A 27,981-nucleotide genomic window follows, 5' to 3' on the forward strand; every position below is an offset into this window, starting at 1 on the left:
TTAATTCAGCCTCTCATAGGTCTGTATGAGCTCCTCCAACTTCTTCTCCAGCTCCCTGGCCTGCTGCCTCAACTTCTCAGCCAACTCTGTCTTTGCCCCCTCATGCAAGTGCATCGACTCGTTTACCAGGAAGCCCACATCCACTAGAAGGGAGATTCCTGCAAAGCCTCCAGTAATGATCCGAGCCTTTTTGGTCATTTCCAGAATGGTGCCTTTGAAAACTTCGTTCACCTCCTTGCTTGTCTGGATGAAGACTTGCCCAGTGCTTGTGAAGCTTTTAGCTTGGGCTACTAACTGAGAGTTTTCTTTCACAAACTTTGCAGCATGGACATTTTTCCTAACCCCTTGCATGGATTTGTAGACTTTTCTTGTAGAAAAAGCCATCCCAAGTGCAGACAGACATCGAGCTCCCACAGACACTTTTTCTTTGATGCTAGTTGACAACAGGCCACTGGCTTCTGTTTCTGCTGATGATCTACTAAAGTGTTCCACGATGGTGGTGGACATGGTGGTCACAGCAGCTGCTGCTCCCAGCCCTAACCCAGTGGTCGAGAGCGCCAAACTGGCCCCGGCTGTCACGGGTGCCAGAGCCAGGCCAAGAATGTTTAGAACACCAGACACAGTGTTGGTAGAGTTGGCCACCACCTTGAAGATGGTACAGTCCCTGTGCGACTTGTCAACCCTGTCTGCAAGTGCATAGAGCTTTCTTATGCTCTCTTCCAGCTCCTTTTTCACCTGAGGAAACTCCTTTAAAAACCTCTCCCTGTCTAGCAGGTCCCGTTGGAATCTCTCTTCGTCTTCCATAGCCAAGTCTGTCTTCAACTCATTCAGAAATTCATGTAATGCCTCCACTTCTTTCCTGTAACAAGGAACATCAAGGGATTAAGAAAGACAATTTGCTTGTCTGTAAGATAAGCTCAATGGATCTATTCTGCATAAGCCACAGAGATTTTATTATAAATCACAAGGGAAGAGTTTCGCAAATGTAAATTATTTTCAACATTAAACACATGTTTGTACCTCATGGATACTCCATTATTCAATCATGAAATAAATAAGCAAAAGTCATTTTAAGATAGTCTTAATAGAGGTATTTGATAAAGATGCCTCAGAGGCAGGTCAACACTATCACGTCCAAAGGACTGGTAGGGTAGAAAGTCCTAAGAGAAACTAACAGAAGTGGGATTTGGGAAGAAAACCTTCATTCAAGGGCCTTAGTTTGTAGCGAGGAGTCAACCTGCTCTTTGCCCTTGGCAACTGGGAAGTGGTCCCTAAGCTCTTGGAATATTCTGGCTGATAGGAGTGTTCTTGTCTGCCTGGGCCTTTGGCCACTGGACAGTCTGACAAAGTGACACATGATGGTGTCTTTGGGTCAAGTAATATCTGCACTGACCTCCAGAGGAGCTGGACACTAAGGCATTAGTCTGACCTCTGGGAGTAGCCAGAGAAAACAGGTCAGGGTATTAATAATTTGTTTTTAAATTTTTAGCTTGAAAATAATAACAGTAATAGAGAAATAAAGCATCACCATAATAAATAAAAGATTGAAGCCTGGTCCTACTCTCATTCAACATCACAAAAGGGTTTTTGTTGTCATGCATTTAACATTGTTTAACACCGAATTAACTTACTGGCAACTAACAAAAAAGAAAGGCTATCACAATACAAAGACAAACACAAATGAGGACTGTAGACATTACACAAATAAGCAAAATGCATAGTACACATATCCAGAAGTTTCTAGAAATCTCATCCTATGATAACTCACCAATTTATTTGATGTTATATTTCAGGCAAAATGAACATTAAAATAAAACGTTATAATTTGTTTTTATACAGGATGAACTTCCCTGGGGGCTGGGCTCTGTGTGTCCTGCCACACGCTGAATCCAGGACAGTAAGTCGTCCTGAGGACAATGGAAGCTTCATGTGTGAGACCTGCCCAGACTGTCCTGGAGCTGATGGGAACCTGAAGTCCGCTTTGCAATAAACTGTAACTGGAATCGTGACATCTTTCTGTGCCCAGCATCCCTGACCTCTCGGGGGTCAGCAGCCTAACTCACACCTTACCTGGTGACAGCTTCACATACCTGCACCCTAAGGCCGTATGCAACTTTGTGGAACCTCTAAAGATTCAAGGGACTTTAAGAAACATCTATCTGAACGGCTGAGCCTGAGGAGAGCGGAACTTGCACAGCTGGTGGAGGAAGCGTTTCCTTTTGGGTGGGGATGTGTGAGGCTCCTCAGAATCCCTCAAATGACACACATTCACAGCCCCTCACTGTGACCCTGGAGGGCTCACTGAGCCACACGGCATTCCACTGTCAGGGCAGCTCCATGCAGACCAGAATAGGGTCCCTGATCGAGGGAGAAGCCAGGTCCCAGGCAGGGTGTGGAGGACACGGTCACCCAGGTCCCTCTAGCCCAGCTTGACGGGATCCCAACAGGGAGGGAAGAAATGCCCCCCTCCCACTCAGGGGACCTCTGCTAGGGGCGCAGACCCTTCAGTCTGTGTCCTTGGGGCCCACTCTGCTCACTCTAGTCCTGGTCCTGCTGCCTGAGCCTGCCTACTAGTCCTCCAGCCTGGAGCCTCTGATCCACCCTGACCCCTGGAAGAGGCCTGCCAGGAGGAAGCTAGCCTGAGTGGGGGGGATATCGGTAACATTCCCGATGCACCGGTGTAGGTTACCTGGACAAACCATCCTCAGTCACAAAATTCTCCCGGGTTTTGCCTTCAGTGAGCAGGTTTTGCCTTCAGTGAGGAGGTTTTGCAGCTATTCATTGCTTACTCTCTTCTGGATATGCTCAATGATATCCTCAAAAAAAGTTTTTACTCTAGGTGAATAAAAGACTAAGATGAGAAGAAATTATGCTGTAATGTAAATGGTAAATGGTAATGAATATGAAGTGGTTAAATTAATCTTCCTGAGCAGCAGTCATCTGGGGTATTGTTGATGGATTCACCTGGGGTTATGGGTGGACTGTGTCCAACTGCCCCAATCATATGTTGAAGCCATAGCCTCACCGCCACCTGAATGAGTCTATTTGAAGATAGAGCCTTTAAGTGGAAATTCCAGTGAAATGAGGTCAGAAGTGTGGGGCCCTAATCCAAGAAGACTTGTGTCCTTTTTGAAGAGGAAGAGATACCAGCTCACTCACTCTCTGTCTATCCTGCAGCATGAGGGGTTGTTAATTTTTTTTCTTTTTCCTGTTTTAGTTAGAGTGAAAGGAACCCAGGTCTCATATGGAGGGAACCCAGAGCATTAAATCTGTGTATTTATTGACTGGGTTGTGGGTGGGTGGGGGAAATAACAGAGCACTTGGGTGTCTGCAGGGGTGTTTGAGATCAGTAGAGCCAGAACCTGCCTGAGGTGTCAGACCTGGTAAGCACATGCTTATATATGAGATCCCTGGGCAGGTGTGGTGACACAGCATGGAGGCAGAGCTGATTCTGGGGGGAGGGCAAGTTTTCCACCTGGATCTAAGACATTCTAGGTAGAGGGGACAGCATCATACTTGGCAGGACCTGCTGTGTGGCCCAGGCCACAGAGCACGTTACATTTCATCCTCATAACAATATAGGGAAATATTCTTCTCATTTTACAGGTGAGGTCAGGTAATTGTGCTCCAGGTCACATGAGGGGGAGACAACAAAGGCCAGACTGGGGTTCAGTTCAGGGTCTGCTGATCCTTGCAGAGCAGCTGGGCAGGCGTCAGGGCGAGAGTTGGAGGAAATAGCCTCTGTGGTGATGCCCCAGGTTGTGGGAGCAGGAGGAGGCTTGGACAAGAGAGAGGGCAGGAGAAGCTTCAGGGATGCTGCAGGACCTCCTCTCCCTGCCCTGTCTGGTCTTGGGGACTCCCTCTGCTGTCCCCTCTGTCCTTGGGCTCTTCTGGCCTCACTCCTGAGTCATGAACTGGGATCTGGGGGACTGGGAGGGAGAAATTGACAACGTTGCCCATGGCTCCCAGGGAAGAGGGCAAGAAAGTAGGTGATGGGGACAGACCCCAGGGTAGGGGAAGTCCCCTTGGACTCCATGGGACTCGAGGATGCTTATCTATTCCCTTCTTGATTCTTCTCTAGGTTAATTCAGATAGACGGCAGCATCTCAGTTCTGGGTCACAAGTAGGAACCATCCAAACAAGAGACAGCTGACTACCTGAGCAGTCCCAGAGGTCTTTTGGGTTCATGACAGCAGCAGAAATCTCCTTTCAGCTCCTTGTCTGCGTCAGGCTGGAAGGAGGTGTGGCTTCACCCTTGGGAAGGAAAAACAGACTGTGGGCTCCATCATGAGTGAGCAATGACTGCAGGAAGCAGTGAAGGGTTTGTTTGGTCTCCAGGGGTTCCCACTAGGACGGCCACCAGTGCCACCATAGACTTAACCCAACATGATTCTCTGTCCCCTGGGCTCTGCTGGCCACTAGTTAAGGAAAGTTACTCATCCTCCCACTGCTGTCTCCACCCTGAGTTAGAGCCCTGCTCTCCTTTAGGGCCCAACGAGAAGGTAATCAGACAGGAGACAACCATCTGGGAAGTTATAGGAGCAATAAAACCAGAGACGGAAGAACAGATAGGAAGGGATACTCTGGAAATTACGTGAGGGAACACTTGTGTGTACTAATTGGTAATAACTAATACTGATTCATCGTCTATGACATGCAGGCTCCTGAAACTCACCTAAAATTAGGTCAGCCCAAGTTTTGATGCTGGTGCCAGAGCCTGGTCTTTCCAATCTACATCCCACATTTGTGATGACTATGCCCTATGCCTTTTTAATATAAAAATATGTGTTTGTAGATATGTTTATTAACAAACGAGTGTTTTCATTCTGAAATGATGTCTTGCTCCCTGTGCTCCAGTCTCTGCTTTGATAAATTTCCTAATGCTGCAGCTCCTATAGCCCACAGCCTCCTAGCTTCTGCAACAGCCTTTATCCCACAAGCGCCTGAAGTCCCTCCGACCCCACCCAATCCCTGAAGCTCTGCCCAGGGTGACTGAGGACCCTTGATGGTGCCTAGTCCTCTCTGCTGTCGTCCCCTGACTGTTGGACTTTTAGGCTGTTTCTAATTATTTATGTAAATAATAATGCAAAGAAATCTTTCATGTAGAAAAGTTTGCCTTCCTTTGATAATATTTCTTTAAGCTACTTCTGGAAGTAGAATGACTGGGTCTGAGGGTATCAACACCTAAAGATTTTTCATGCATAGAGCCACACTGTTATGCAAAGAAACTACCAATTTATATTCATCCTCATGAAATAGGAGAGTGCCATCCTTTCGATCTTGTCAGTTCTCAGTTGTCTTTTTTTTTTAAGCAGGTCTTTATATTGAGAGGTTTTCTTTTGGTTCTGGTTGTGACTATCATGTGCTGGGAGGTAAAGAAAGAAAGCAAATATTGATTATGTTTAACCCCTTTTTAGAAGGCAAAAGAGCAGTTATCAACTCCCCCTCCTGAGACCTGACTGAAATGATAGTAAAGATCCTTACTGATATAGCAACAGCTATTGATGAGAGCCTCAAGTGTTTCTGATTTTGCTCTACACTTCAGTTGCTCTAAGGTTTTATTAATTATAATGTATATTAATCCAATAACCCTGAGATGTGTACTATTGTATTCCTGTTTGGAGATAAGGAAACTGAATCATAAATGTTATGTGATTTGCCCGAGGTCAGAAATCTTGTTCATGGTAGACTGGGTTCCAATTCACTCTATGGGCTCAAGATCCCATACCTGGCCTCTCCTCAGTTCAGTTCAGTCCTTCAGTCCTGTCTGACTCTTTGCAACCCCATGGACTGCAGTATTCCAGGCTTCCCTGTTCATCACTAACTTCCAGAGCTTGCTCAAAGTCATGTCCATTGAGTTGGTGATACCACCAACCAGCTCATCCTCTGTTGTCCCCTTCTCCTCCCGCCTTCAATCTTTCCTAGCATCAGGGTCTTTTCCAATGAGTCAGTTCTTTGCATCAGGTGGTCAAAGTGTTAGAGCCTCAGCTTCAGCATAAAACCTTCCAATAAATATTCAGGACTGATTTCCTTTAGGATTAACTGGTGTGAACTCCTTGCAGTCCAAGGGACTCTCAAGAGTCTTTTCCAGCACCATAGTTTGAAAGAATCAATTCTTCAGTGCTCAACTTGCTTTATGGTCCAACTCTCACATTTATTCATGACTACTGGAAAAACCATAGCTTTGACTCGACGGACCTTTGTTGGCGAAGTAATGTCTCTGCCTTTTAATATGCTGTCTATGTTGGTCACAGCTTTTCTTCCAAGGAGCAAACATCTTTTAATTTCATGGCTGCAGTCACCATCTGCAGTGATTTTGGAGTCCAGGAAAATAAAGTCTGTCACCATTTCCATTGTTTCCCCATCTATTTGCCTTGAAGTGATGAGACTGGATGCCATGATCTTAGTTTTTTGAACGTTGAGTTTTAAGTCCACTTTTTCACTCTTCCTCTTTCACTTTCATCAAGAGGTTCTTTAGTTCCTCTTTGCTTTCTGCCCTAAGGGTGGTGTTATCTGCATATTTAAGGTTATTGATATTTCTCCCGACAATCTTGATTCCATCTTGTGCTCATCCAGTCCTGCATTTCTCATGATGTACTCTGCATATAAGTTAAATAAGCAGGGTGGCGATATACAACCTTGGTGTACTCCTTTCCCAATTTGTAACCTGTCTGTTGTTCCATGTCTGGATCTAGTTGTTGCTTCCTTACCTACATACAGATTTCTCAGGAGGCAGGTCAGGTGGTCTGGTATTTGCACCTCTTGAAGAATTTTCCAGTTTGTTGTGATCCACACAGTCAAAGGCTATAGCGTAGTCAATGGAGCAGGAGTAGATGTTTTCTGGAATTCTCTTGCTTTTTCTATGATCCAATGAATGTTGTCAACTTGATCTCAGGTTCCTCTGCCTTTTCTAAAACCAGCATGAATATCTGGAATTTCTGTGTTCACATACTGTTGAAGTCTAGCTTGGAGAATTTTGAGCATTACCTTGCTAGTGTGTGAGATGAGTGTAATTGTGTTGTAGTTGAAATATTCTTTGACATTGCCTTTCTTTCTGATTAGAATGAAAACTGACCTTTTCCAGTCCTGTGGCCACAGCTGAACTTTCCAGTTTTGCTGGTGTATTGAGTGCAACCCTTTGACAGCATCGTCTTTTGGGATTTGAAATAGCTCAGCTGGAATTCCATCACCTCCACTAGCTTTGTTTCTAGTGATGCCTCCTAAGGCCCACTTGACTTCACACTCCAAGATATCTGGCTCTAGGTGAGTGACCACACCATGGTGGTCATCTGGGTCATTAAGACCTTTTTTGTGTAGTTCTTCTGTGTGTTCTAGGCCAAAGGACTAGATCACCCCCAAAATCCCCTACTTCTCTGGTCTCCAGTCACGTCTCAGGAGTCCACATCCTGAGCTGAGGCCACCGGAATGGGTGCCGCCCTCCGTCTGCTCTGTTCAGGGGCCCAGGTGGCGGGAGGAAGCCCTCAGACACACCTGTCCCACATTCAGGCTCTGCCCCTGCTTCACCTGCTGCCTTGGCCATGCCCTCACCTCTCTGAGCTTCCATTTCCTTCCTCTGTCAGTTGGTGACAACCATCCTTTTCTCAGACATTCATCCTGAGGACGGGGAGTTGGGCGGAGTCTTAACCCCCTGCTTACCCAGGAGTCTTCCTTGCCCAAGTGTGAACAAGATCCAGTTGTTCTCAGGTCTGCAGATGCAGCCACCAGCTGTGCAAATCCTCAATAAACCACATATACCCTCAGGGCCCAGATATACACTGGGAAGCAAAAGTGAAAGTGAAAGCCCTATGTCTGAGTTACTGAGGCCTGCCCACCCTCCAGGCCCCACCCTGGGCTCTTGCCCCCTCCCTTTTGACCCCTTAGAGAAACAAGCTCAGCTCTGACATGCCAGGGCCTTCTTGGCTCAGCACATCCTACCCGGGATCTGTGAAGGAAGACCTGCCACCAACAGACTGTGAGGCCCTTGGCAAGTCACTCTCCCATCGCATGGGCTTCTCCCCAGCCCCTCCCTCTCTCCCCCTTTCCCTCTTAATACCTGCCTGCCTTGCTGACGTTGCTCTGGCCAAGGGGCAAAGGCTGCTGTCCAGGTCTGTGATCTAGAAGAGGAGAGCTGGATGCTTATCCCATACCACACCCCACTCCCCACACCAGCACCCACCACTCGGCTCTGGAGCAAGGCCAAGGCTGGGCGAGGAGCCTGAGCCAGGGTTAGTCCTGCTGCCCTGTGAGCAGGCTGTTCCAGATGCAAGGGAAGCAGGAGCTGGGGGTCTAGTGGAGAAGGGTTGGGAAGGGGACAAGTTGGGGTCGGCAAAGGGGAAGTCATGAGTTAGACTTGCAGACAAACACAGAACCTCAGTCCTGAAGGAATCTCACATCTGGGTGTCTCTGCCCATGTGCACTTCTACCAAAGGTCGCAGTGGACATCGGGGTTCAGGCAGCTTTACCTTAGGTAAATAGAGAAAAACCTTTTTTAATTTTTTGTGTTCAGCAGGTAATGTAAAGTCAAGAGTGGGTTTAGCAGCCTTAGGAGGCAGAGGAACTAAGCAGCAGAGCTGAGCAGATTGCAGCCACAGGCAGGAGCCGGCTAGGACTACACGTGGTTTGGAAGCAGGGCTGTGACAGAACAAGTCTCTTATCACCGATTGTCATTGACAGTGAGATGGGGCCCAGCCCAGCTCATCACTCATCTGAGTGTAAACTCTTGGTAGATATTCTGTGCAAGCAACACAACTTGCTGAAGAGAAGCAGCTTTAGTGTAAATACTGTCCTCTGCAGACTTAGTACAACACTGCTCAGTTAGGTTAAAGCCCCAGGAACAAGTCAACAGGAGGTTGTGTGCAGCTGGTGTGAAAGCGGCTCTGAATTGCAAGGTACCTTTGAGATGTGGGAGCAGCAGCTTAAAACCACCGAGTGCCGGGGCCTGCAGAGAAACTAGAAACCACCAGCAGAGGCCCTGCTGGGAGGGACTCAAGTCCTGGGTGGTGGGCATGTGCGTGCAGCACAGACCCCTGCCCGTCTCTCCCCACTTGGGACAGGACAGCAGGTGGTGACAGGCAGCCGTGTGACCTGGGCTCCAAGAAGGCGGGTACACTGCCCCGAACCCAGGACAGTTGTGCTACAGACACACCACCTGCTTGCTTCACTTCCTCCTGGGACAGGACACCCTGTGTCCTCCCGAGCTGTCAGCTCAACCTGGATGCAGGAAAGAGGCTGGAAACACACAGAGGCCCCATCCAGGACAGTCCTTCTCAGGCAGGGGCCGGGGCCACATTCCTGGACCCTGGGCTCAGCTTCCTCCTGTTCTCCGTGGGGGTGATACCACCTGATCTCAGAGGAGCAGTAAGGATACGATGAGGACCCAGGTCACGGTGCTGACATAGCGATGGCCCAGCCCAGGCTCCACAGGGTGAATTTCCCTGCAGGGAAGAGGAACAGGGAGTGGGATCCCAGTGAAGACTTGTCTCAGGGGAGCAATGTTCTTGGAGGTCACAGCCCACTGCACGTCCCTGTTGCCTGTACATATGTAGCATACATGCAGAACACAGAGAAAGGGGCTCAACAGAGCAGGAGAGGCGCTGGCATCACCTGGGGCCCTTCAGCCCTGACATCACTGCAAGATGCAGCAGGTGGAGGTGATGCGTGTTTGTCTCCAGCTGGGAAAGTGAGCGGTTCACTTGCTGTTGTGTGTGGGATGCTTGGACCCAGAACAGGGTGAGGAGAGTCATTTCTGTTGGTCTGAGAAGAGGGCACATGTGCATCTAGGAAGCACTCAATCTGGAGTCTCTTGACCTGAGACTTTACTCCTAGGGTTCAGGGTCGCTGTTACCCATTCATCTTCCTGATCCTCAGCCTGACCTACTGGTCCAACAATATAGTCCCCAGACCCCAGCTATTCTGTGTCCTGAGAATTTGACACTGGGATTCCTGGTGCCGGGACCTAAGCCCCCTGCTGGCAGGGGCTCAGGGGACAGACCGTGAGCTCCTGCAGGGGGACCTGTCCCGCTTCCTGTCCTTCCTGAACTGCGCGAGTTTGGGGGTTTCTTCCCTTTCTGTGACCTGCCCTGCTTCCCCCAGCACCTCTTCTGTGTCACTTAGTCAGACTCAGTCTCTTGCTCAGAATCACAGGGCTCTCACCTGACCCAGGGGTCACCGCAGAATTGCATCAACCACACACTGAGCTAAGTGGGGTCCAGCTCTGAGGGTTCAGGGAGGCATGGGGGTGGACACTGAATGGTTCTGTACCCAGCGCCTGAATCCCTGCCCAAAAGTCTGTGCAGGATGGGAATTCTCCAGGAACTGATGAAGAACTGATGAAGGAATGAACTCCTATTTCTGAAGGTCAGGCAGGTGTTGAGCATGACTGCTGATGGTTCGACCCCTGAGTCGATCCTTCTGCAGATCCCCTGGAGAAGGAAATGGCAACCCACTCCAGTATTCTTGACTGGAAAATCCCATGGATGGGAGAGGACACCAGGCTACAGTCCATAGGGTCACAAAGAATCAGACATGATTGAGCAACTTCATTTTGCTTTTTTTTTTCCTCACATCTTCAGGAAGGAATGGAAGGGCCAGTTGAAGTCTCAGGGAAACACTGGCTGAGAGGGAGTCAGAGTCAGAGTCTGAGGCACTGAGGAAAGTCTTCCGAGGGAGGTTTGGACAAAAGTGGGGAGAAGGCTCTGCAGCATGTGGGGAGAAGGTTCTGCAGCATGTGGGGAGAAGGTTCTGCAGCATGTGGGGAGGGACTTAGGAAACGTCCTTGGATCATTTCCGGGTCCCGGGTCTCTGGTTTCCTGCCCTGGGCTCCAGGTGTGGGAACCTGTTAGGTGCTCACATGCTTCACACATGGAAACATAGAGCGTCAGTGTCCCGTGGAGCAGGCCTGTGGGCCTTTGAGCAACACCCAGATGCTCCCCTCTCCTCTATGGATAGGAGGAGCCTGAGGCATCCCATGAAGTCTCCTCAGAAGGTCCAGGCAGGTGCAATCCCAGATGGGTGACCAGGTCAGAACATGGCCTTGGGTGGACTTTCCCTACATCCCTGCTCCCACCCCCTAGCCCCTCAGTCCTGATCCTGGGGATCGAGGGAGCCTGGCCCCCAGCTCTGCCCTCAGGTGACCCCAGGCTCCTGAATGCTGCTTTGGTCTGCAATTAGGCTTTGGCATCTGTTCTCAGAGTCACGGGTAGCCGTGGAGGAGGTGAAAGCAATTGTCACTAAGGTCGATGTTCTTCTGGGTCATTCTAGGCAGTGCGGGAAATAGACGGGTGGGGCAGGGCAGTGCCCCAAGGTAAACACAGGCAGACTGGTCTGGAAGCTCCTGCAGGAATCCTGGTGTGAGGCAGCCTGGGTGAGGTGTGTGCTTTCTCTCTCCGCCCCTCTGTTTATGGCTGACCCTGCCCCCGCCCCCCCCCCCCCAACCTGCACACAAGCCCTCTGCTCTCAGTCACCCTTGGGTGTCCACCCTGGTCCCCAGGTCTGCAGGAGGATTATCCCCGTGCTCAGCCCAAGTCAGATGACAGGGGCTCCCCCGGGCGTCCCACGGGGTCTGCGGGGCTCCAGGGTCTGAGGGAAATGATTGGATGGGAGCCCAGCAGGAGGCGCTATGGAGGACACGCTCCCTGAGAACCTTGGAGACAGGCTCATGGGGAAGGAAGTCAGGCATCTGGAGCCCAGGTGAACCCATCAGTCAACGCAAGGAGGCCTCAGTGAATCAGCTCATATTTATTGAACCAGAGTCTAGACAACGCAAGGTGGAGAGGAGCAGAGCAACCTGAAATATCTTCTCCAGCCTCACCCCCAGCTGAAGAAGAAAGCGAGGGTCAGAGAGTCGTGTCTGTTGGCCCCAGGCTGTTTCATCTCCTCACACACCGCAAAGTTCTTTGGCCTGTTTCTGCCTCCTTGTTTCATCCTTCTTTCTTCTTTCTTTTAATCAACCTCTGTTCCTACTCCACATTTGGACTTTCATGAAACGGCAGCGGTCTCTCAGTCACTCTGGACCCAAGAGCACCTGGCGACTTGTCACCTGTTCCCCCCATGGTGCTGTCACCAGTGCTGTCACCAACGTCAGCATCATCATTGTCATCGAGAGTCATTGCCTGATATCTATATAGGCAATTCTCCATGCAGACGTACAGATGGACACAGGGACATGAAAACATACTCAACATCACTAGAGAAATTCAAGTCACACTACAATAAGTTATCTCCCCTACAGCATCAGAGGGTCCATCATCTACATCTACAATGCTCTGAGTCTGTCGAGAAAAGGGAACTGTCCTCCACTGTTGGTGGGAATGTAAATTGGTGCAGCCGCCATAGAAGACTATATGGAGTTTTCTTAAACAACTAAAAATAGAGCTACCATATGATTTAGCAATCCCGCTTCTGGGCATATATCTAGAAAATATTAAAGCTCTAATTTGAAAAGATACATGTACCCTGATGTTCATAGCAGTACTATTCATAATGGCCAAGTTATTATGTTAACCTAAAGGTCTGTTGACAGATTAATGAATAAAGCAAATGTGGTATATGTATACACACCATAGAATACTACTCAGGCATAAAGAAGAATGAAATAATATTATCTGCAACAATATGTATGGATCTACAGATTATCATACTGAGTGAAGTAAATCAGACAAATATGTGATATTAACTTATATGTAGAATCTAGAAAATAATACAAGTGAACAAATGAATAGAAATAGACTCATAGACATAGAAAAGGACCTTTTTACCAAAGCTTTGGGGGGACAGATAAATTAGGAGATGGGATTATCAGATACACACCAGATAAACAAGGGCCTGCTACTGTAGTAGCATAGGAACAGTATTCAATATCTTGTAATAAGCTATAATGGAAATGAATAAAATAGAATATAGATATACACATGCTCAGATGTTCTGTCGTGTCTGACTCTCTGCATCCCCATGGACTGTAGCATGCCAGGCTCCACTGTCTATGGGATTTCCCAGACAAGAATATTGCAGTGGGGTGTCATTTCCTTCTCCAGGGAATCTTCTCTACCCAGAAATCAAACCTGTGTCTCTGCTTAGCAGACACATTCTTTACCACCTGGGAAGCCCAGATAAATACATAGATACCTGTATAATAGAATCACGTTGCTGTATACCTGAAGTTAACAGAATATTGTAAATCAATTATCCTTCAATAAAGCAAACAAACAAAAGAAGTCACTGCCTAAGTAAGATACATCAGCTAGGGCCAAAGGAGACTTGATCCTGGAGGTGAGGTCCAGAGACCACCAGCAGGAGAAGACTCTTCTTGCTGGGACATCACAGCCTGGGGAGGGCGATAGAGGAGCCCGGGCTCCTTCTGGATCCCAACAATCCTAACTCTCTGACTTTCTCCCATTGTCAACCCGTTCGTATACGTGGCCTTTCATAGCTAGTTCGCCTGCCTCTCCCTTTATTCTGCCTCCAGGGTTATCAATAGTCCAAAGTAAGTGGTTTCTGATGGGAGCAGAATTTGGGGGAAAATGGATGCATGTGTGTGTATGGCTGAGTCGCTTTGCAGTTCACCTAAAACTATCACAACATTGTTAATCGGCTATACGCCAACACAAAGTAAAAAGTTCTTAGTATGAAAAAAAAGTGGTTTCTCCCTTCCCCTCATTCTCTAGTGCCCCCTCCTCCCTTAATTTGGGCTTCAGGCCCCGTCCTTCCCTCTCCTCATCCGTCACCTACATCCATCCCTGCACTGCTGTGCTCAACCACAGAAATGCCAAATTCCTAACCCCCAGCTTCATTAATGTGGTCTTCTTCCCTTTCCCTCTAATAAGGTACCTCTGCACGTTAGCCCCTCATGTGTCTCTGGACCCCACACTGCTCTGGGGATGGCTAAATCAGGTCCTCCTGCAGACTGTCATAGATCTGGGTGAGCTCCTCCAACTTCCTCTCCAACTCCAATGCCCGCTGCCTCAGGCTTTCAGCTGCTGCTGTCTTGGCACCATCGTGCAAGTGCTTTGACTCCTTCACCAGGAAGCCCACATCCACCAGAAGGAAGACCCCTGCAGTGGCCAAACCTGCGATCCGGACTCCTTTGGTGATTGTTAAAGCTGTGGCTTTGAAACCTGCCTGTATCTGCTGGATGGCCGGGCCTGAGATCCTCCCAGGGCTCATGTAGATGTTTGCATTGGGTACAGAGTCAGGGTTGACATTGCCTGTTTCCATGTCTTGGATGTTCGTTTCAATGCATTGCACAGCTTCTTTGAATTTCTCTCTTGTGTCAACAATGTGGGGATCGCTCTTGAGTACCTCTAGGAGAACCGTCCATTTCTTGACATCACTTGACATCATGTGACTGGCTTCGGTTTCTGCTGATGACTTCTTCACATGTTCGATGATACTGGTGGACACATGAGTCACAGCAGCTGCTGCTCCCAGCCCTATCCCAGTGGCCAAGAGCACCACACTGGCCCCCGCTGTCACGGGTGCCAGAGCAAGGCCAACAATAGTCAGAATACTAGACACAGCACCGGTGCTGTGGGCCATCAGGTTGGAGATGGTACATCCCTTATGCACCTTGTCAACCTCGTCTGCGAGCTCGTGGAACTTGCCTATGAACTCCTCCAGCTGCCGTTTCACCCGAGGAAACTTAATCAGAAACCTCCTCCTGTCCAGCTGCTCTTTGGTGAGTCTTTTCTGGTCCTCCTCAACCAAGGCTCTGTTCAATTCCTTCAGATATTTGTGTAGTTCCTTGGTGTCTTTCCTGTAACAATGAAGGTCAAGATATTAGATGTGCAGTTTGCTTGTCTGTGAAATTGGCTCCATAATATCTATTCTGCATAAACACAGATATGTTACTATCGATCAATTAGAGAAGAATTTTATAAATGTAAACTTTTCTCTTTTAACCTTAAACACATTTCATACTTTAGATGCTCCATCTTGACATAGCTAAACTTGGAATAGGTAAACAAAAGTCACCTTAGGATTCTTGCAACTTAAGAGAGGTATTTGAGAGAATTCCCAGGTGGTCCAGAGGTTAAACTCTGCACTCCCACTGCTGGGCTTGACTCAATCCCTGCTTGGTGAATGAGGATCCCCAAGCCATATGGCTCAGCCAGAGAAAAGGTATGTGGTAAAGACGTCTCACAGGTGGGTCAACACTATCACTTCGAAAGAGTGTTTGGAGTGGGAACTCCACAGATAAACAAAGACACGTAGCACTGGAGGAGAAAACGTTCATTCGAGGGCCTCGGTGTGTAGTGAGAAGTCTCCCTGCTCTTTGCCCTTGGCTACTGGGAAGTGGTCCCGAAGCCCCTAGAATTCCCAGCTGATAGGAGTGTCCTTGCCTGCCTGGGCCTTTGGCCACTGATCAGCCTGACAAGGTGACGACTGACCCAGGGTCTCTGGGTCTCATGGTGTCAGTTCTGCCATCTGGGAGAGCTGGACACTAGGGCACGAGTCTGACCTCCAGGAGGGGCTGGAGATGACAGGTCAGGGTAATCTGACTTTTAAGCAAGGTGAGTGTCCCTGATGGGCAGTACTCCATGCATCTTGTCACACACCGAATCCAGGTCAGTACGTGTCCTGAGGACAATGGGAGCTTCGTCTGTGAAACCTGCCCAGACTCTGCCCTGTGACTGGTGAGCATTTTTCTCCTTCCCTGTAGTAAACTGTAGCTGGGATCATGAAGCTTTCAGTGAGTCCTGTCCATTCTATAGGGAATTCTTGAACCTGAGAGTTGTTTTGGGGATCCCCTAAATTTGCCACTGAAATCAAAGTAAAGGCAGTCCTGGGCACTGTGCCCTTACACTTTGCAGATTGGCTGTCTCTATGACTTAGAATTTTTTAAACCCCAAAAGTCAGAGCTAGAAGGCACCTTATAATCATTTGGTCTGCCATCTGCTGTCTTCTAAGCATTGTGCCCTTGACCTCCTCAGTAGAGGGTCACGGCATCTACCCACTGCCCCAACTGACAGGGAAGCAGGAGATGTGCTATGAGTCCTGGTTTCCCTTGGACTCTCCAGCTCACCTCACTGACTGCTGACCCATCACCCAGCACCCTCAACCGCTCAGGGGTCACCAGCCTAACTCTCAATTTACCTGGCGATAGCTTCACCTGCCTGCAGCCCAAGGCCGTGTGCAACTTTGAGGAACCTGTAAAGATTCAAGGGACTTGAGAAAACATCCTTCTGAACGCCTGAGCCTGAGGAGACCGGCACTTGCACAGCTGGTGGAGGAAGCATTTTCCTCTTGGGAGGGGATGCATGAGACTTCTCAGAATCCCTCAAATGACACATAGTTGCAGCCACTCACTGTGACTCTGGAGGGCTCACTGAGCCACACGTCCTTCCCACTGCCAGGGGGACTCCACGTAGACTAGAAGAGGGTCCCATTTAGAATGAGAACCCAGGTCCAAGGCAGCGTGTGCAGACAGGGTCACCCAGGGCCCTCTAGCCCAGCATGAGGGGATCCCATCAGAGAGGGAAGAAATGTCCCCCCCTCTACTTAGGGGAACTCCGCTAGGGTCACAGTCCCTTTGGTTCTGTGTCCTTAAGGCCCACTCTCCTCACTCTAGTCCTGGCCCTGCTGCCCAAGCCTGCCTACTAGTCCTCCAACCAGGACCCTCTGCTCCACCCTGACCTCTGGGTCTGACCCTGGTCCAGGTCTCTCTGGTCCTTTGGATGAGATGATTGCACTTGGTTTCCCACCTCTGACCCTGCAGTTCACTCTGAGGCCATCACCATAATCCATCAGACTGAACTGCTATTCCCATTGGACACAGGACAGATCTGAGATTCAAAGTCTTAAGCCCACAGACCCACAGTTGGGCAGGGCTAGATCCAGGATCCCACCAGCTCCTCCAGTTCCTCTCTAGCCTCTCTGCCTTATGGGCCAGCAGGACCCTGTGGGGTTGGTACAGTTCCTTACATGAGGAATAGAAAGACTGTAGGTAGAAGCCCAGGACACAGATGGTGGTACAGGATTTTCTAACTTGTCCCAAAGGAAATTCTGCTTGGTTCTCATTACCAGAAAGAAGACCCTTGAGCCCTGTCTCATCCCAACAAGTTTTTTAAATGTTAATATTGATTGAGTACTTACTCTGTGTCAGTCATTATGAGAAGCACTTTACATGCATGATCTCGGTGTCCTCACAATAAAATTGAAAAGATGAAGAAACTAAAGCAGAGAGTAGTTCAGTAACTTGTCCAAGGTCACATAACCTGCCCTTTCCTTGCAGGTTTCATCTCTTCTCAACCCAGGATTATTCAAAGTCGGCAAATGACATGGAGGAAACATTCCTGATGGGATCTTGAGAAGGAAAATCCTAGACCCCAACAATAGGGTCCTGCCTGGAGGATGTGTGTCTACCAGAGGGAGCTAGCCTGGTGCTGGGGGACATGGGAGACCTTCCTGTGCACCTGTGCAGGTTACCTGGACAAACTGGCCTCGGCCTCAATTCTCTCCAGGAATTCATTCAGCAGGAGGAGCAGTTCCTCTTTGCTCAGTTTGTCCCAGAGATATTCAATGACTTTCTCAAAAAAGATCTCAATATCTAGATGAAAGAAAAGGGAATAAGATTAGAAGAATTTGTGGTGGAACATAAACGTTATTGAGTATAAAGTAGTTAAAATTCATCTTGCTAAGCAGCAGTCACCTGGGGTGCTCTTGGTGAGGTCACCAGGGTTATGGATGGACTGTCCCGCCACCCCCAATTTGTGTTGCAGAGTAAACCCCCAGGTGACCTTTTTGAAGGTAGGGTTCCTAAGGAGGTTAGGTGAAATGAGGTCTTACATGGGATTCCCAGGTAAATTGAAGCCATAAGTGGGATTCCCAGGAAGTTCTAGTAGTAAAGAACCTGCCTGCCAAAGCGGGAGATATAAGAGATGTAGGTTTGATCCCTGAGTCAGGAAGATCCCTTGAAGTAGGGCATGGCAAGCCACTCAAATATTCTTGTTTGGAGAATCCCATGGATAGAGGAGGCACCAGGCTGCAGCCCATGAGGTTGCAAACAGTTGGACATGACTGAGCAACTGAACACACACACACAAAGAGAAGAAAGAGCAAGTGTGATCTGTTAGTTACCACTTCCAGAATAGACTGGCAGCACCCTATAAATGAATGCTTTCATGTTTGGGCAGTGAAACAATTGAATACTCAAGTTAAATGTGATAAAGAATGTAATGACTATAAATAGCCTCAGATCACTGCAGGGTAAGATTACTCCTCCATGAGTTATCAAAATCCCTGTGTGATTTCAGAGATCTGGAGGTTATGGAATTGCAGGTAAGATATTGGTGGCCAGGCTATATATATGCGTGTGTGCTGGGACGTGATATAAAATGTGTTTCTTGCTAAATCCACAAAAAGAGACATTATTCTTATCTCACAGAAGAGGAAAGTGAAACTCAGACAGGAGAATGGGCAGCCCAAGGCCACAGAGTCAAAAGCTCTGAGGTTGAATCCAAAGTCAAATGTCAGACATTTCTTTGACATGACGTTGAATCCTCCTTACATTTAAAACTCCTGTGGTTTGTTCATTCTTCTCTATAGCACACAATGGGGATTCTTTGCAACTCACTTTTGGTGGTGAGCATGCAGTAGTGTATATAGGAGTAGAAATATAATGTTGTACACATGAAACTTTGAAAACATTACAAACTCATGTTACCTAATTTTAAAAAAGACTTTAGGACCACATGCCATTGAGTAAAACTACCATGTGAGAGGATTCCTGCTTCTGACCATAGACTCTAGGATGGGCAGGGGAGGGGATCAACCAGGTGGAGGAGGGGTGGAGCCAATATGCTCCTCATCACTTCTCCCCTCCAGATGGGAGGCGGCAAAGCCCAGACTGGGGTTCAGTGCAGGGTCCACTGACTCTTGCAGAGCGGCTGGGCAGGTGGCTGGGCAAGAGCTGGAGGAAACAGCTTCTGTGGTGATGCCCCAGGGTCTGGGAGCAGCAGGAGGCGAGGGTCAAGGGAGAGAGCAGCAGAAGCTCCAGTGGTGCTGGAGGACCTCCTCTCCCAGGCCTGCCTGGCCTTGGGAACTCCCATCTGCTTTCCATGCTCCGCATGTGCTCTCCCGGCCTCTGCTCTGAGTCACTTGCTGGGTGCTGGGAGAGGCAGGAAGGAAGTCAGCACCTTGGTCATGGATCCTGAGCAGAGGGCCGGGAAGGAGGCTGTGGGCAGACTCCAGGGTGAGGGGAATCTCCTGGTCTCTCCTGGAAGCTCAAGGATGTTTATCCATCCTCTTCATGGTTCTTGATTCCTCTGGAGTTTAACTCAGCCTGGAAATACCACCCTCACTTCTGGGTTACCAGTAGGAACCTTCCAGAGAAGAGGCAGCTGACTACCTGAGCAGTTTCCGAAGTTTTCTGAGCTCATGGTGGCAGCAGGGGCTCTCAGAGACCTCCCTTCAACTCCTTGTCTGCGTCAGGCTGGAAGGAGGTGTGACCTCACCCCTGGGGAAGAGAAAACAGACTGTGAGCTCCACGGTGAGGGCGCAGTGGCTTCAGGGAGAAGCAAGGGCCAAGTTATCTGGCGGGTTCCCCTTGGACGGCCACCAGTGCCTCCAGGGACTTAGCCCAGTGTCGTTCTCTGTCTCCTGGGCTCTGCTGGTTGTTAGTTCAGCAGAGTCATTTACCTCCTACAGCTCCTTCCAAGCCAAGTCAGAGTCCTGCTCTCCTGTTGGAGCACAAGAAGAAGGTAATCAAACAGGAGACAGGCATCTGTGAAGTCATAGGAACAATCAAACCAGAGACTAGAAGAACATATAGGAGGTGATACTCTGGAAATGAAGTGAGGTTGGGACACCTGTGATTTTGAATTGGTAATAACTAATATTAATGATAACATTGATCCAGTGTCTTTGACATGCAGTCTTCTGAAACTCACTTGAACTTAGCTCATTCCAAGTTTTCACGCTGGTGCCAGTGCCTGGACTAGAACCTGAGTCTTTCTGATCCAAATCACATGTTTGTGATGACTATGCTCTACTCCCTATAATATATAAAAATATTTATTTGTGGATATATGTTAATTGGTAATAAATGTCTCTTCATTCCAAAATGATGTCTTACTCGCTATCAAATCTCTCCTTGATAAAGTTCCTGGTGATACAGCTGCCACAGCCCAGGTCCTCCTTGCTTCTGCAAGAGTCTGTTTTCCCACAAGGGCCTGGAGTCCCACCAGCCCTGCCCCAATTCCTGTCTCCCTGCTCTGAGTGGCTGAGAACCTCTGCAGGTGTTCTTTCCACCTTGCTTTCCCCTGCTGATTATTGGACTTGATGTAGTTTCTAATCCTTTATGTAAATAACAGTGCAAAGAATATTTTCCTTGTATAAAACTTCACCTACATCTGAGACTGTATTCTTTTTTTTTCCATTTATTTTTATTAGTTGAAGGCTATTACTTTACAATATTGTAGTGGTTTTTGCCTTACATTGACATGAATCAGCCATGGATTTACATGTGTTCCCCATCCTGATCCCCCCTCCCACCTCCCTCCCCACCCCATCTCTCTGGGTCTTCCCAGTGCACCTGCCCTGAGCACTTGTCTCATGCATCCAACCTGGGCTTTTGATCTGTTTCACCCTTGAGAGTATACTTGTTTCAATGCTATTCTTTCAGAACATCCCACCCTCACCTTCTCCCACAGAATCCAAAAGTTTGTTCTGTACATCTGTGTCTCTCTTTCTGTTTTGCGTATAGGGTTATCATTACCATCTTTTTAAATTCCATATATATGCATTATATACTGTATTGGTGTTTAGCTTTCTGGCTTACTTCACTGTGTATAATGGGCTCCAGTTTGAGACTGTATTCTTAACTTATATCTAGAAGTAGAATTAAGATCAGAAGACATCAACACCTAAAAAATTTCCAAAGCTAGAGCCAACATGCTATGCAAACAAACTGTATCAATTTATGTTCACACTTACAATATATGAGGGTGTCCATCCTTTCAAAAATACCCATCCTCAGCCGTCTTTCTTTAAAAAAAAATCAGATCTTTATAATTAAACAATTTATTTTGATTCTGCATGTGCTTAACTTGCCATGGGAGATGAGGGAGGAAAGCAAGTGTTGATGATGTGTAGCTACGATTTTTAAGAAAGCAAAAGAGTATCTGTCAACCATTCCTCCTGAGACTTGACTGAAATGATGGTAAAGGTATATACTGGTATAGTACTATCTACTGATAAGAGTGCATGGTTTCTGTAGTGTAGTGGTTATCACGTTCACCTAACTCGCAAAAGGTCCCCAGTTCACAATCGAGTGGAAACAGCTTCTCTTGGGCTTCCCTTGTGGCTCAGTGGGTAAAGAATCCACCTGCAATTCAGGAGACGTGGGTTCGATCCCTGGGTTGGGAAGATCCCCTAGAGAAGGGAACGGCTACCCACTCCAGTATTCTGGCCTGGAGATTTCCATGGACTGTGTAATGCAAGGGGTCACAAAGAGTTGGACATGACTGAGCAACTTTCACTTTCACTGATAAGAGCACCTTGTGTTTGTGATCATTGCTCTGCATTGGTATCGGCTCTGAAACTTTACCAATGGTTCCCCATATGTTATTCCATTAGCTTTTGAGATGTGTACCATTGTATCCTCTTTTACAAATAAGGAAGCTGACACATAGATGTTACCTGACTTACCTAAGTTCAGAAGTCTTGCCGTTGGTATCATGGTTCCACCCCCACTCACTGGGTCAAGAACCCATAGCCTGCCTCTCCTCCCTCTGCTGCTAATAAAAACAAGCATGGGAGCAATTGGAGACCAGAGTCTTTAACATATTTGAAGACTCACTGGATGGAGAAGTGATAGCTGAAGAAAGAGGAGTGCAGTAGAGGGAGAGAAACAGGGCGTGTGTTCACAGGAGAGAAGAATGGTCTTCTGGGCAGAGCCCCAGAGAGGGGGCAAGATGAGAGGGAGCCCAAGGGGAAAGTAGGGGACAAGCTGACCAACCCCACATCCCATCCCATATTCACAGCCGCCTTCACTCTTCACCAGACTTTTAGAAGGTTACTAGAGAATGAGATGCAGGAAAATAAACAGATTACGTCTTTGTTTAATTATGGAGGAAGGTAAAGGATACCCATGAGAGAGATAGACGTGGGATCCAGGAATCAGGAACATCAACCCAGTGAGAAAGGAATCCAAGGGTCCCAGCTGGGCGCGCAGCAGACCTAGAGAGAAACCAGTCCAGAATGGGATAAGAACTCCAGAGTCTGTGGGGATAGGCGGCTTGGTATCCCATGAGGCACAGTTGGAAAGAAATGGAGGAAATGTTGAAGAGAAACAGTGCAAGGGGTGAAGATGAAGACAGTGAGAAACATCAGGAAAAACTAAAGCGCAGGAGGAGAAGGGGATGACAGAGGATGAGATGGTTGGATGGCATCACTGACTCAATGGGCATGAGTTTGGGTAGGCTCCGGGAGTTGGTGATGGACAGGGACTCCTGGTGTGCTGCAGTTCATGGGGTCGCAGAGTCGGACATGACTGAGTGACTAATCTGAACTGAACGGAACAGCTGAGAAGCATGTGTAGCTATATGGTACAAGTTAGCTCTTAAAAAATGTATTAAAATATCACAAAAAATGTAAACTCTTTTCTTTGATTTTTTAAAAATATCTAAAGTAAGTATATCTATGTCCAGGTCCTTTGGAGACTATTTTAAAACTGAAGTCATATTAATATACATAATATGATATAAATCACAGATATATAACATAGTGATTCAAAAATCTTAATTTTACTTCATTTATAGTAATTATAAAATAACCTTTAAATTTTAAAATGAAACAGAATGTTTAAATATGTGAAGTAAATGAACTTGTTAATTTGAAAGTCAAAGTACACTTCTAGAACTTGGGAGCCGAAGCACTGAAGGGAGGATGAGGATTAATATCTTAGTTTACAAAGCTGGGAATCAAGAAATAGTAGGTCCAGTCGAGAGCATAAGAAACAAAGATGTAAATAAAGTGCTTACAAGTACAAAGCTTCCTAACGGAGGATATACAATTAGTGGAACTAGGATATAAGGAGAAGAAGGGGACAGGTATAATAGAAAGCATAGAAATAAGTGAAATCCTTATTTTTCCTAATAAGAAGTAAATAAATACTATCAAATTTAAGTCAAGAAAAAGCAAAATGCAATACCTACTACTTATTAGCGATTGTGGTTGATGACTTCCCACTTTGTACCAGGCACCTTCCCAATTGCTTGGTATGAATTCACTTCCTTTTAGTTCTCACAATGATCCTATCAGAAAGGAAACTGAAGTTTAGAGAGATTAAGTAATTTCCTCAAAGCACACAGCTAGTGCTAGAGCCAGAATCCAAATCCAGGTTCCTGTCTCCTGCGCACACATTCTCACATTATTCCATCTCCCAATGTAGTAACATCATTTAAAGAGATTGATTAACTATCTAAAGAAGAAGTTTTTCCTTGGGAAGGAATGAGCAGAACCCTGTGTACAAATTGATCTGTTTTAACCATATGCTCTTAGGACTGGATTGTTTTAACTCTAAGACAATAGAAGTCACTTTATAGCAGTCAGTAACCCACAAGAATGGGGTGGTTTCTAGTGCCACCACCTTAAAGATGATGGAAATGGGTGAATTAAATGCCAACAGAAATGTGTGACTCCTTCTGTGACACTTGTCAGTGTAGGGGACATGTTCATGTTGATGAAACCTAGTTCTCTAGAAAAGTAGGCATGAAAACAGAGTTAAATCAGAATAATGAGAGTGAACTGTGACCTTCAACAGATGTTGTCCAGCAGCATCTTGCCCACCCACACGTGTACCCTCGGGCTTCTGACCACTCAAAAGAAGGAACACCCTTTGCCGGGGAGGTGAATTTCAGAGACTAGCCTCTCTGCTTCTGCAAAGACAAGGATGCTGTTGAAGATGATCAGAGAAGCGGTCATAACAGGGCACCCACATATAATAATAATAATGAAAGAATGATTGCTATGAATGTTTCATTGAGGCAGGCTGAGTCTGTGAAAGGCCATGAGTTCATGATAATATTCAAATGAGAGGACTTTATAAAAGTGTGGCCAAAAAGAGAGACATAAAGGTTAAAAAGAATGCTAGTGGTTATGCAGGGGATGCAAGATGAAAGAAATATGGAATCGATCCCTGGGCAGGGAAGATCCATTGGACAAAGAAATGGTCGCCCACTCCGGGACTCTTGCTGGGAAACCCATGGACAGAGGAACTGGGAGGGTGTCATCCATGAGGCTGGGAAGAGCTGGACACACCTGAGTGGGTGCCTTTCTTTTGTCTCTATGGTGCAAAGAAGAGTGAATGTGATAGGAATATACTGTGTTAATTGAATTGAATAATAAGAGGAGTGTTGAAGTCTATGGGTATATTCCTCTCTGTTTATTTACACAAATGTTTGCAAAGGATTGAGGAAGAAAGAACCCCTGACATGCCGAGGCTGACCTGGTGTCACAACAGGGTGATACTCTCCTGTTGGATGTAAAGGCTCTCACAGAACTCCAGCCTCACACAGGGTCACCCTGAGAGCAGGAGTGAAGGGGACAGCAAACACCCATCACTGCGCCCTCACCCACACCTCGCCCCCTACTTGGCTGAAAAGCATGACTGCTCCTTCTTTACCCATTACATCTTTATCCTCGCTCTGGTCTCCCCTCCCCATAGATGGAGTTACTAAGACCCCACTGGTAGTGCTGCCCCCCATTCTCTGCAGCACCCAATATAGAGCAACCCCTTTTCCTTAGAGCTCCCAAATCCCCTTACCTAAGCTCCACTCCTAGAATCTTTCCTTCTACCCATTCCTCCATAATGCGCACATCTCTCCCTCAGGAAGAGTGACCATCAGCTTGTGTTTAGGGAGTATGCCTGGTGGCGAAGGCTGGAGGCAGTGTCATGTGGATGGGAGAGAATTCACAGAGGCCCACCCTCCTCCAAGAGGATGGGAGAGGAGAGCTGGCTGGCCCCCTGCCTCCTTCTCTGCCCCAAAGATGCAGGACCCCAGGAGTCAGGTCAGTCTACTGAAATCATGAAATATGAGAAGACAGTCAAGTCAGAAAGAAGAGGCGGGCTCAGGCAAAAGTGCCGGCTCCTGGATGACGACAAACAATTATAAATGCATTGAATACTGGACTCATCCTTCTGTCCTTCCCTCCCACTCTTGGCCTGGTGCTGACCATTGTCTGGGGCCTCAGCTGGTTGTGGATATGGGCAGTGCTTCCTCTGCTGGATTCCTATCCAGGGATTCCTACTCTGTTAGTTCTGATTGGTCCCTTTCTGGAAGGGCTGTTTGTGGGAGAGGGGAGGACCCCGGAGAAGCCTGTCCCTGCCCAGCTGCATGGCCAGACATGCATCCCTCCCATCCTCATGGGCAGACAGATTCTCCCCAACTATCTCCCTCATGTGCCTGCAGTCATGCTCCCTGGGAAGGGACAGGGGCGTTAAGAAAGTCCCTAGCCCAGCAGCCAGACCCTCCCGACTGCCCCAGCTCCTGTCTTCCTCACACTCTCTGTCTCCACAGGGCCTGCTGCAGGAGACTGACTCCTCATTTGGCACAGGCTGCCCCTCCCCATGAAATATGTTTCCCCACTGGCCTCACTATGTGACGCGTTACTTGACCCTGGAGGCCCAGCTCCAAGCCTCCCTCTGCCCCATTCCTCCAGTTCCTCGCCAGCGCCTCTTGAAGATCACACTTTCCTGGTCGTGTTCTCTTATTGCTCAGTTCCTCCTGGTCTGAGGACCCTACACACATCATGAGGGGCCCTGTCTGTTCTCTGCTGCTCCTCCAGTCCAGGACCTCTGGGCACCCTCCGTCCTCCTGGGCACAGTCTGGCCAAAATATGAGGGGTGGGACCCCTTCTGGGGACATGAAACAAGCAGCTTCTCGATGAAGCACAACCCCAGTTCCCCTGTGAAAGTTATAAAGGGAAGGGAGGGTAGAAGGGGGAGAAAGAGGAAGAGAAAGAGATGGAGAAGAAACTAAAGATCCTAAGCAATCGATCATTCAAAAGGATCCAATGTAAACCAGAGAGAAAATACTGAAGGGACTGAAGAAAGCGTTAAAAATAACAATTGATTTGAGGAAACCTTTCTAAATACACACATTTCACAAGATATAAAGGAAATTCTGGCCTGCTGGACTCTTGGAAATTAAAATTGCCAAGGATCCCATAAACCAGGTTAAAAAAAACATCTGCACCCACAGGGAAAAATGGAAATCAGCTTTTAAAAACTTAGTAAGAGGAACAACCAGTTCCCCAGGAGGCAGCTTGCCCAGGGTCACACAGCTCTCTGTGGGCAGAGAGGAGGCCAAGACCAGGTCTTTGGACATGGGTACAAAGGAGAGGTGGGAACGTAGTTTTAATAACCCAAAGTTTCTAGGGTTGTCTGTGCCGGTAAATAACATAGATCTAAGCTCATGTCCCTCATGTTATACTGATGTCTGAAGAGTCTGGCTATTTATCTTAATATTGCAACAGAGGGATTATATGTGGACCTTATGCAGTGAGCCATTCCCACTTCTTCCAGCAGGGCCATCTTCTCTGCACAGGACCTCCCATCACCCACATCCTGAGCAGAGGGCCCGGCGAACACAGGAAGCCAATGCCCTTTGACTCCCCGCTTGGTGTCCTGTCCATATCCAGGCGGCAGTCTCCCCCAGGGACTGGCACTGAACCTGGCACTCAGAGGCAGGGTTTTTCAACAAACCCCGATTCCTTGTAGCTAAAAAAATCCCCTTTCCCCCATCAGCCCCACCCTAGCTCCCTGGGGGCAGCTTCAAGGAGGCCAGGCTGTAGTAGGTGAGCCTCTGACTCCCCTGACCTCCTTCACTTGCTCTGCTTCCTCCAGTTTCCCAAAGTACTAAGCACCCCCAACACCCCCCTCCCTCCTGGGCTCACCGCTCATGTCTCAGGGGTCCACGTCCTGAGCTGAGCCCACCTGAACGGATGCCACCCTCCCTCTTCTCTGTTCAGGGGCCCTTGGCTGGGAGGAAGCCCTCAGACACACCTGCCTCCACATCCAGGCTCTGCCCCTGCTTCATCTGCTGCCTCTGCCATGGCCTCACCTCTCTGAGCTTCCAGTTCCCTTCTTCTGTCAAGTAGTGACATCATCCTTTCTCAGACATTCATCCTGAAGTTGGGGAGATGGGCAGGGTCCCCTGCTTACCCAGGAGTCCTCCTCTGGCTGAGTGTCAACAAGATCCAGATGTTCTCAGATGTGCAGATGCAGCCGCTGGCTGTGCATCTCTGCAATGACCACACATACCCTGCTCAGATATACTCTGGGAAGCAAAACTGAAAACAAAGCCCTCACTTCTGAGTGGTTCAAGTCAAACAAACACCCTACCCACCAGGCCCCACCCTGAGACTATTTCCACCTCCAACTGACCCCCTTAGAGAAAGAAGCCCAGTCCTGACATTTGACATCCTTCTTGATACAGTCCACTACGTCTCAGGCTCCATGAAGGAAGACCTGCCGCCAACACACCGTGGGTCCCTTGGCAAATCACTCACCCCCTCCCCCCATTTCCATCTTCTCACCCCTCCAACCTCACACTCACCAGCCTGCCTGCCTCATTCACCTTCGTGCCTCCAACATGTGGTACAGTCCTAGAACAGACCAGTTGCTCAGTGCATACTGGTCATACTCTGCTGCTAGGGCCACATCCAGGTGGCTTCTAGGATTCACTCACACTTCTAGATTTTCTGCCAAGGAACCTGCTGCATCCAACCGGGAGAAATGCTTTCTGCAAAGCCCAAATCTGGCATCACCTCTTCTGAAAAGCCCTCCGTGACCTCACCTGTAGACCCACTTTTTCCTGTTCCCATGTATCTGGAAAATGGGCCTAAGGTCACCCCTCAGCCATTCTGTCCATGCCCTTCTCCCCATCCCTTTTGATCAGATCCCTCTAGACTTAACCCTGCTGGCAGGGACGGAACTAGTGCCTTTAGCCTCCATGAGGAGGGCTGGCCTTGGTGGTCACTGCC

At 48.1% G+C, this 27,981-nt stretch overlaps 2 protein-coding genes across 10 annotated transcripts; both read right to left on the bottom strand.

Annotated features, from left to right (window-relative positions):
• LOC136164389 (apolipoprotein L3-like) lies at positions 1-12,107 on the bottom strand. The gene is made up of 4 exons (XM_065929333.1): positions 12,023-12,107; positions 9,395-9,434; positions 4,158-4,247; positions 1-859 (listed from the first exon to the last, which is right to left on the bottom strand). The coding sequence occupies exons 1-4, from the start codon at positions 12,105-12,107 to the stop codon at positions 1-3; spliced, it is 1,074 nt and encodes a 357-aa protein (XP_065785405.1).
• On the bottom strand, positions 11,727-27,981 carry LOC136170547 (apolipoprotein L3-like). 9 transcript variants are annotated; one of them, XM_065938812.1, is made up of 6 exons: positions 27,795-27,981; positions 27,161-27,240; positions 23,151-23,249; positions 19,343-19,450; positions 17,422-17,542; positions 11,727-14,749 (listed from the first exon to the last, which is right to left on the bottom strand). In XM_065938812.1, the coding sequence occupies exons 4-6, from the start codon at positions 19,371-19,373 to the stop codon at positions 13,879-13,881; spliced, it is 1,023 nt and encodes a 340-aa protein (XP_065794884.1). In that variant the 5' UTR covers positions 19,374-19,450; positions 23,151-23,249; positions 27,161-27,240; positions 27,795-27,981; the 3' UTR covers positions 11,727-13,878. The 9 variants fall into 9 exon arrangements, with proteins under 9 accessions (XP_065794884.1, XP_065794913.1, XP_065794948.1 ...); XM_065938841.1 differs by having other exon boundaries at positions 23,151-23,264; XM_065938876.1 differs by having other exon boundaries at positions 23,147-23,264.

Source organism: Muntiacus reevesi, chromosome 1 (genome assembly GCF_963930625.1).
Source record: "Muntiacus reevesi chromosome 1, mMunRee1.1, whole genome shotgun sequence".
NCBI classification, from domain to species: Eukaryota; Metazoa; Chordata; class Mammalia; order Artiodactyla; family Cervidae; genus Muntiacus; species Muntiacus reevesi.